At 39.9% G+C, this 10,125-nt stretch overlaps 2 protein-coding genes across 2 annotated transcripts in view; both read left to right on the top strand.

Moving 5' to 3' along the window:
- LOC122435595 (serine/arginine-rich splicing factor 2-like) overlaps positions 1–8,985 on the top strand; it is a 49,361-nt gene extending 40,376 nt beyond the window's left edge. The window contains exon 3 of the mRNA XM_043459765.1: positions 8,782–8,985. Coding sequence (XP_043315700.1) covers positions 8,782–8,985 — 204 coding nt within the window. The remainder of the gene's footprint in view (positions 1–8,781) is intronic.
- A 46-nt stretch (positions 8,986–9,031) lies between these two features.
- On the top strand, positions 9,032–9,580 carry LOC122435594 (serine/arginine-rich splicing factor 2-like). The gene has a single exon (XM_043459764.1). It carries the CDS (start codon positions 9,032–9,034, stop codon positions 9,578–9,580), a length of 549 nt encoding a protein of 182 aa, XP_043315699.1.
- The last annotated feature ends 545 nt before the right edge of the window (positions 9,581–10,125 follow it).

Genomic DNA, 10,125 nt, shown 5'->3' with positions numbered 1-10,125 from the left:
GAATTCTAAATCACCTTCCAGACTAAATTATCTGATAGTGTATTAGAGTCAGTTTCAAATGTCCATGTCTGGTTGTGAGTTATGTTTGTTTTTGAAATGCAAAAAACACCTAATGACCAAATAAGATACTTTTGATGACCAATATTTACTAAAAGAAATATTTTAATTTTTAATACAAACTCAAATAGTTTCAAGTAATCAGGAAAATGGGAAAAACAAGAAAATGGAAGAAAATATAATGAGCTAAGACTTTTTTTTTTCTTTCATATCAACTTATTTGAAAAAGGAGGACTCCAACTCCTTTCTTTAGGGTCCCTCATGTCTCATTCTCCATTCTTTTCCCTTTCTTATTGCCATTTTTTTCCTGACTGCACTATTTCATCTGCATTCAAGATCTTTTGATGTCAAGTGGCACAAAGTGTTTCTTTTCATCATTTTTGAACTCCTGGTGGATATTTACATCATAATTTACAAAAAGGGCATCAGTCAAACTTAAGATATTATCATCATCACAGTCACTGAAATGAAGTGTTAATGCTTAGCTGAAAGAGGCTGGTTCTGCTGACCTGGAAGCACAAACAAGTTTTAAGAAACTACTTCTCAGTCCAGGAAAAGGAAACATCACAAGTTCAATGTTTTCTATTGCTCAGTATGTTTTTTGGGTTTTTTTTCGAATCAGGTAAGAGAACAATGTGGAAATAAAACTCGTTTTATAATGCAGTGCCACCTCCTTTGTTTTTTCATTGTTCATATTATAGGGTGTTGACTGAAAGAAAAAGCCTTCAGTAACCCTCAATTTACTTCCTGATTAAGAATATTAGGAGCTGAATGTAATATTAAATATAAAGCACTTCAGTTCTCATATTTTATTGATATAGCATCTGAGATATAGAAAAGTAAAATGTCTCTTTCATAATCACACCGATTGTTGAATCTGATCTATGAATACAGATGTCAGCTCCATGCTATTTTGATCACACTATGAACTCAATTGTGACTCAAGTTTTTGCTTTATATCTAGTTTCTCATGAAAAGAGAATTGGCACAGCATAAGGAACACCAAATCTAACCCATTTTTCTGCCTCAGTAGATAAGAGTTATATTTCTTTTCTGTAAACCTCTTGATGGATAATGACAGAGTAAGTCATAAATAACACTTCACAATTAAGGTACATAAGAATAAAATCAAATCTGATCATAGAGCAAACCCTGATGAATTAGCAAATTTATCTTATTGACCAATAGGAGTCAATAAGGCAAGGCCTCAGGCTTCATTTCAACATGAGGATTAATTTACAAAGTACAAACATGAACAGAATCAGAAGGATTCAGAAAGGACTGAGAAGTACCCTCAAGATAGTCTTATAATGCCATTTTTCAGATTTCATCTGAAAATTTTCTTCACTCAATAACTCTTTAAAATAAAACCACCAACACAGTTGATTTAGAGGGTAGATATCCAATTCAGTAAAAATATGGGACTTCAAGAAAGAAAAACAAAATAAAAGACAAGAGCAAAAGTATCCTGAAAAACCCCTTTTGCATAATGCAGGGAAACACAAAGGGTTACTTATTTACGGTCTCTTAAGTGGATGTTTGGCACAGATAAGTGCCAGAATCAAGGTATTCATGATCATAGGATGGCAAGACAAACACACAGGCTAAGCTAGTCACTCTTCTAGTCACACACTCTGCTTCATTTTCTGCTCTTCTCTAGTCATTCTGTGCCTTAGAAAGTTGTATTGGGTTGGCCAAACAGTTCATTCAGGTTTTTTCCATAACATCTTGCAGAAAAACCCAAATGAACTTTTTGGCCAACCCAGTACTCTTGCCTGGAAAATCCCATGGACAGAGGAGGCTGGTAGGCTACTTTCCATGGGGTCACAAAGAGTTGGATACAACTGAGTGACTTCACTTTCACACCATTCAAACTCCATCTCCCAAGGCTCTCTTAGCTTCATTTCGAGTTCAGCCAAAGAGGAACATTAACTAGACATAAGTTAGGAGAAAAAGGGTTGGTGGATATCCTCTCCATTTCTTACATGCTCCAGAGCCACATCTTGGGCAATTTCTGAATCCCTGGGTAACTAGCTCTGCCACTGGGCAGGCCCACTTCCATAGTGCTAGTTCTCACAAATTTTGGTAACACCTATTCCAACTCTTGCCCTTCAGCTGGAGAGGTGTTAAAAGCTTCACGCTACTGCTCCTATGTGAATACCAACCATTCTTTGTTATTGTTTCTAAAACTGCTTTACTGAGGTATAATTAGACAAATTTAATGTAAATAATTTATATTAATATATACTTATATATAGTTGTACATATTTAATGCATACATTGTCACACATACCTAATGTTGTATGCAATATAATGCATATTCAATAATTATATATATTTAATGCATACAAATTTGATGAGATTGAACATGTGTGCACCACCTGTGAAATCATCACCAAGATTAAGGCGATAGACATGCCCATCACCTCCCAAAGTTTTCTTGTATCTCTGGGTTTTTTCTGTCTTCTTTCATTTTTTGTGATAAGGAAACTTAACATGAGATCTACTGACAACATACTTCTAAGTACATAATGTAGTACTGTTAACTGTAGGTGTTATGTTGTACAGCAGATCTCTAGAATTTATTCATCTTGCATAATTGAAAATTCATATTTGTTGAACACCCGTTTCCCCCTCCCCTGAGTCCCTAGAAACCATCCTTCTATTCTCATTTCTATGACTCTGACAATGTTAGATAGCTCATATAAGTAGAATGTAGTATTTGTGCCTCTGAGATTGCATTACTTCAGTGAATATAATACCCTCCAGGTTCATCCATGTTTTCACAAATGGCAGGATTTCCTCCTTTTTTAAAGGATGAATAATATTCCACTGTAAGGCATGCTTTTTTTTTTTTTTTCAAGACGTAAAGGTCTGGACTTAAGCAAATCACAGCCCTGCCTTAAGATAATTATCATCTTTCACCCAGTTTATACCAAATGTTGCAGTCTGAGGATAGCAACAAGACAATAAACTGTGGAAGTTCTAACTAGGAAGGCTGTCCAGGCTTTCACCTAGGTATAGGAAGTTAAAAGACCTTGACCGGGTCACCATAGCCCAGAATTATATATTGGGTTTTAGGTTATATTTCTTATAAGTTAATAAACTCAGAAGCTATTAGTTGTATAATTCAAGCTAACAACTCTAAAATCATAAGATTTTATGAAACTTTATGAAATGTGGGAATGAGACTAAAAAATGAATTTATTGAGTTATGTTTGTAAATACGGCTTTAAAAGGGATTTTAATTGCTTGTACATATTGATCAGTACACTCTCTCAGGAGACACCTCTACTTGCACACCCACAATGTATGGTTCAGCATTCTTCTAGTGGCTCAGGTTTCTAATCCTTTCTACCAAGTAGAGAGGTTTCGAACCCACAGAGAATATACTTAACCAGTTCACTTCCATCCTTTCATGTAGTAGATAAATAAACTGAAAAATGTACAGCATCTTGAATGGGTCTGTACAGTTCAGTTCAGTTCAGTCATTCAGTCGTGTCCGATTCTTTGTGACCCCATGGACTGCAGCACGCCAGGCCTCCCTGTCCATCACCAACTCCCAGAGTTTACTCAAATTCATGTCCATTGAGTCAGTGATGCCATCCAACCATCTCATCCTCTGTCGTCCCCTTCTCCTCCCACCTTCAATCTTTCCCAGTATCAGGGTCTTTTCAAATAAGTCAGTTCTTCGCATCAGGTGGCCAAAGGATTTCAACCTCAGCTTCAGCATCAGTCCTTCCAATGAATGTTCAGGACTGATTTCCTTTAGGATGGGCTGCAAGGAGATCCAACCAGTCAGGGCAGGAATCTAAGGAAGCTAAGAAACTAGTTCAGCATCCTCTCCTTTCTGACATAAATCAGACCCAATTTTCATGAAGAATATATGTCTTGTTCTGATGAAACTAATTTAGTAAAGGCAGAGTGCTTTAAATCACTGGTTTCCAATCTCCAGGCCTCAGACCAGTACCTCCTCTTAAATCAGCAGTGGCACTAGATTAAAAATAAAGTGCACAATAAACATAATGCACTTGAATCATCCCGAAACCATCCCCCTGACCCTGGGTCTGTGGAAAAAACTGTCTTCCATGAAATCGGTCCCTGGTACCAAAAAGGTTGGGCACTGCTGCTTTAAATGGATAAAAGTCCATACAATATTTAACACTTCTGACATGTACACTCTTATTTTTATTAATTGGGGCAAACTATCAAGGCTATGGTCTTTCCAGTAGTCATGTATCGATGTGAGAGTTGGACTATAAAGAAAACTGAGTGCCGAAGAATTGATGCTTTTGAACTGTGGTGTTGGAGAAGACTCTTGAGAGTCCTTTGGACTGCAAGGAGATTCAACCAGTCCATCCTAAAGGAAAGAAGTCCTGAATGTTCATTGGAAGGACTGATGTTGAAGCTGAAACTCCAATACTTTGGCCACCTGATGCAAAGAACTGACTCATTTGAAAAGACCCTGATGCTGGGAAAGATTGAGGGCAAGAGGAGAAGTGGAAAACAGAGGATGAGATGGTTGGATGGCATCACCAACTCAGTGGACATGAGTTTGGGTAAACTCTGGGAGTTGGTGATGGACAGGGAGGCCTGGTGTGCTGCAGTCCATGGAGTCACAAAGAGTTGGACACAACTGAGTGACTGAACTGAACTGAACTGATCCATCAATTTGGGCTCCCCTGGTGGCTCAGATGGTAAAGAATCTGCCTGCAATGTGGGAGACCTGGATTTGATCCCCGGATTGGGAAGATCCCCTGGAGCAGGGCATGACAACCCACTCCAGTATTCTTGCCTGGTGAGTCCCCATGGACAGAGGGACCTGGCGGGGTACAGTCCATGGGGTCGCAAAGAGTTGGACACGAGTGAGGGACTAAGCACAGCACACCCATCAATTCACCTTTACCTGGGAATAGTTTCTCTTAAGGAAACTGAGGCAATTAAGAACTAAAATCCTTTCTATTGAGAAAGTGATAAAGGAGCTCAAACAACTAAAAGAAATGCATATTATGTGTCCCTCAGTGGACCATGACATAATTCTATCAAAATTTGAAACAACTCAAAGAAAGTCAATGAATACATGGAGAACTAGACTGTAAGCTGTTTACTGCAAAATGATTAGCAAAACTATCACCTGGAGTATTTTGGAAAATAGCAAGTGGACCTAGTAAACTCATAAATCTGGCTAAGGAGATATCTAGAAAGGGTAAAAAAAACTGATTGACTTCTTTAAATGCCTCTGATAATATAAGAAAGAGATAAACTAAAGAAGGAATTATTCAGTTTTAGAAAAGAATGTAAATAAAACATAGAGTGCCCAGGGTAGACTTCCAAGCTAAGAAAAGAATCAAAGTTCAACAATGACCTCAGAGCAAAAATAAAACCTGGAAAAGTAAAATGTAGTCTCAGGGTAAAGAAGTAAAGCAAAGGAGCTATACAATCCTTGTTTAGGATCTTAGAATGATTTGAGAGCATTCCTCTCCAAATCTCTTTGCTAGGCCACCTACATTAGCCTCAGACACAGGTGGCCCAAGGTAGATAATGTCTTATCTTAGAAAGAAATGTGAATGTAGATTTTGTTTAATGGAGTGAACACCTAATAAGAATCTCAGGCAGGCCCAATAGAGTGAGGGGGGGGGGTGGGAGGAAGAAAGGGAGAGGGAAATTTTGTGCTTGTTAGAAGCACCATGAGATAAAACTATAAGGGACAGACGCAGTTCAGAATGAAAAGAATACTTGGTACCCTCAATGTTGTGTGCACACTAAGAAAGCTACTTAGCTACAAACACAGACCATTTAAGGAAGATAGGATGACTCAGACGGACACACTGAAGCAATTTATCATGCATGCACATATTTGAGAAGGAAATGGCAACCCACTCCAGTATTCTTGCCTGGAGAATCCTAGGGACAGAGGAGCCTGGTGGGCTGCCGTCTATGGGGTCGCACAGAGTCAGACACGACTGAAGTGACTTAGCAGCAGCAGCAGGATGAATCAGAAGGCTGAACTAAGATATTAAAGGACTAACTGGTGACCCAGGAATGGGCCTGGGCCCTAAACCAAGAAACTGGACTCAAAAGCCCAGTAGAATTTTAGAATTACTGTGAACTATTCCTCCTTTTGAATAGAACTGTCAACTAAAGCCATCCTATGTCCATCTTAGGGCTTCCCTGGTGGCTCAGATGGTAAAGAATCTGTCTGCCAGGGCAGGAGACTGGGGTTTGATCCCTGGGTTGGGAAGATCCCCTGGAGAAAGAAATGGCAATCCACTCTAGTATTCTTGCCTGGAGAATCCCATGAACAAAGCAGCCTGGCGGGCTACAGTACATGGAATTGCAAAGAGTCAGACATGACTGGGCGACTAAGAGTTTCAGTTTCAATCCCATCTCAGTATCAGATGTGAAAAGGGCGGATAACCTGTCTTTTTGTTCCATAGGTCTTCTGTTTAAGAGGAATAAAACTTGAGGCAATACACCTGAAGTGTTTTCTATATCCAGACCTAATTAAAGTGGCAAAGTTCTAGATGGTCATATGTTATCATAAGAAAATAAGAGCTTAATGGTCTTGAAAGGGGGTGGATATACTTTTTAATGTGAGAATGTTGATATTATCTTTCCAGGGAATTGACTCAGGTAATTAAAAATGGCTACAAGTCCTCACACTTCTTTCATTGAGAGATTATTTTTTCCTTCCTTTGAACCTAGTCTGGCCCATGGTTGCTTTGAAAATGGAATCTCATAGAAGAGATGCAGAACTGATACTATATATTTGCCTGGTCCTAGACTTTAAGAGGACTGATGCTTCTGCTATGATCTTTTATAAACCTGACCATTATCTAAGAAGTCTAACTAGAGTAGAAATCTGCCAGACTACACCGAGAGGCTCTGATAAAGGGGCTGGGGGGCTGGGGGATGGGAACCAGACAACACCCAGTAGTTCCAAGAGAGCCATCCCAGTCACCCTAGCTAATTCAGTGGATAAAATGGAGGTCTTGTGAGATAAACAAGACAAAAAAAATAAAAATTAAAATTAAAAAAAAAATGAAGAAACGAGTCCTACAGTCTACTGCCTGGATTTCAGATCTTAGAATTATGAGATAAAATAATGATAAAATTTTTAGCCACTAAATTTTGATGTAGGTTTCTATGCAATAGTGGATAACCAGAGCACATACATAGGAATTAATAACATGCAGAAGATGCAGTGACTTTTGTTGGGGCCCAGGGCTCCATGTGCCTCAATAGCATATGGATTATTTTAAATTATATTTACTTAAGAAACAGCCAATACAAAAGGGACCCTTAAGACTTTTCTCTTTCTCTCTCTGAAAGCAGGAGATGAATCTCTCCCTGCATCTAGAGGCTGAAGGACACCCTTATCACCAGAGAGGGGGAGTTCAGGCTGAGAAGCCAGTATACACAAACCTTGTTACTTCTTTAACTGACTACCCCAAGCCCACACTGTTTTAAAGTCCTCACTAAATTCCAAATATATGTGTTAGTATACTGTATTGATCTTTATCTTTCTGGTTTACTTCACTCTGTATAATGGGCTCCAGTTTCATCCATCTCATTAGAACTGATTCAAATGAATTCTTTTTAATGGCTGAGTAATATTGCATGGTGTATATGTACCACAGCTTCCTTATGCATTTGTCTGCTGATGGGCATCTAGGTTGCTTCCATGTCCTGGCTATTGTAAACAGTGCTGCGATGAACATTGGGGTGCATGTGTCTCTTTCAGATCTGGTTTCCTCAGTGTGTATGCCGAGAAGTGGGATTGCTGGGGCTATTGCTGGCAGTTCTATTTCCAGTTTTTTTAAGAAATCTCCACACTGTTCTCCATAGCGGCTAACTAAGCACCCAAAGCCTAAATTCTTTGCCCTGTCAATTTCTCGTAAATTTATTGTTTACATAAAAAGTATAAAAGTTGCCTGCTTTGGCTACTTCTTAGGCGCCATTTCTGTGAGACTTCTATGCACAAGAAATAAAGTGTTCCTTTGTCTCCTGTTAATCTGCCTTATGCGAATTTTCTTATCAATCCAGCCAAAAGAACTCAAGAAGGATAGAGGAGAAAATTTCCCTCTCCTACACACTTGTAAAGAGTAAATAATGCTCACTGAAGGTGAGAAAGAATTAATAAAATACTATTTTCTGCCACCATTACTGTCAAGCTCATTTCTTAGATCCTGAAAGACATGATTCATGAGAAAAGATGCCTTGCCAACAATCTGATGAAATATAATTATTAATTCTAAAAGCATTTTTAAATGCGTCATATCAAATGAACTTACCCCATCAAAAATATATCTAGTTAATGAATAAGAAAACAGTAAATTTTAGTAATCTGAGTTATATTCAATTATGTAATTTGGAATGACAGGTCATAACTGACTTTCATTTTTTATTTTTTTCAAGCAGAATAAGAGATCTCATACTGCATTTCCGATTACAGCTCATACCCTCTAGGTGGCTCTCATGTTCTCCTGTCTGTTAGTGTTACTGAATCAACCTATCTGTTCATGATCTGTTTTGAAACTGTGTTTCTGTCTCCAAAGGCAACAAATGGTTTTAGCATACATGAATCAACACTGCCATGTACTTGGTCACATAATTACATCCATACGTATATACTTTTGCCCATAATTAAAACTGGGTGTTTAGACATATACCGGAAAAGTCATAAAATGATGTTATAGTCGTGAACTTTCACTTTAATAAAAGGAAAACTGGTACAAAACTGTTCCTCCAGCAGTCGCAGCTCTGGAGACCATCCGCGCAGAGCGACGGTTCGACATTCGGGGGTCTCTAAGCAGCCACCGGCTGAGGTCAACTGACGCAGAGAGGCAGAGTCTTCGGGCTGAACAAAGCCAAGGCAACCTTAAGAGTGCCTGCGTCGTCCTCGCAGCCTTCGCAGACTGCAGCTAGCTCAGAATTCAGTTCGCGGGGGCTCCCCGCTTAGCTCGCAAAGGTCATGAGTTACAGCCGCCCTCCTCCCAACGTGGGCGACTTGATTTCCCTCAAGGTGGACAACCTGACTGACCGCATCTCACGCCGCACCCTAAGGCGCATCTTCGAGAGGTACGGGCCTGTCGGCGATGTGTACATCCCCCGGGACCGCTTCACTCTAGAGTCCCGCGGCTTTGCCTTCGTCCGCTTCTATGACAAGCACCACGCCGAGGAGGCCATGGACGCCCTAGACGGGGTCATGCTGGATGGCCGTGAGCTGTGGGTGCAGATGGCACGCCACGGTCGCCTCCTAGATTTCCACCAAGGCCGCCGCCAGAAAACTCCTCCCCAGGGTCAAGAACGCCAGAGCCACAGCCTGAGGCTTCGTCGCTGCCGCAGGTCCAGCACCAGGAGCCGATCGCCATGTCAGGCCCGATCTCGCTTCAGCCGCTCCAAGTCTCCATCTCGCTCCTGTGACAGTTCGCCATCATCCTCAGTGTCCAGATCTTTCTCAGCAACCACGTCTAGGTCTAGATTCAGAAGCCTTCCACCAGGAAGAAAGTACAGGTCCTGAGGACAATCAAAAAAATCCCTCCAGGTTTCCAGAAGGGGAAGGCGCGGTGTCATATTAGAATAAGTAATGAACGAACAACCTGAAAACTGGGGGCGTGGTAGGGAATGAGGGGTCAGCGGGGAGAGGGGGGAGAGGAACAACATCTCAGTTGATCAGACAGTCTTTGAAATTAGCCACTACCTGTTGAAAAGGTTGTTCTTTAATACATTGTGTAACTTTTTACTTGTTTCAAATTTTGCCTCAAGCGGTACACTTCATTTTATAATGGTATTTTGTTTCTTTTATTCACATATCTTTTAAGTTAGTGAGATGAACAACTTTGTTATTGGTTTCAATATTTGAGGTAAACTTTCATTTATCTTTATATACTGCATTTTCTTTGAAAGTAAACAGGTTGTTATCTAATTTGTGGCCTCTAGACTTAAGAAAATGTGTGTAGCCTTTTCTTTTTGAGAAGTCAAAGACTGTCTAGTGATTGATTCTTCATTGCCAACATTCTTTGAAAAATAAAGACCTACTTAAAGTTACTTTAAGTGTATGTACAC

The sequence above is a fragment of the Cervus canadensis genome, chromosome X, assembly GCF_019320065.1.
Source record: "Cervus canadensis isolate Bull #8, Minnesota chromosome X, ASM1932006v1, whole genome shotgun sequence".
In the NCBI taxonomy this organism is placed as follows: Eukaryota; Metazoa; Chordata; class Mammalia; order Artiodactyla; family Cervidae; genus Cervus; species Cervus canadensis.
The sequence above is the reverse complement of the archived record's forward strand: the minus strand, read 5'-3'. Positions and strand labels throughout refer to the sequence as shown.

Excerpts from the sequence above, each read along its gene's own strand:
- LOC122435594 (XM_043459764.1), top strand. The coding sequence starts at position 9,032 with ATGAGTTACAGCCGCCCTCCTCCCAACGTGGGCGACTTGATTTCCCTC.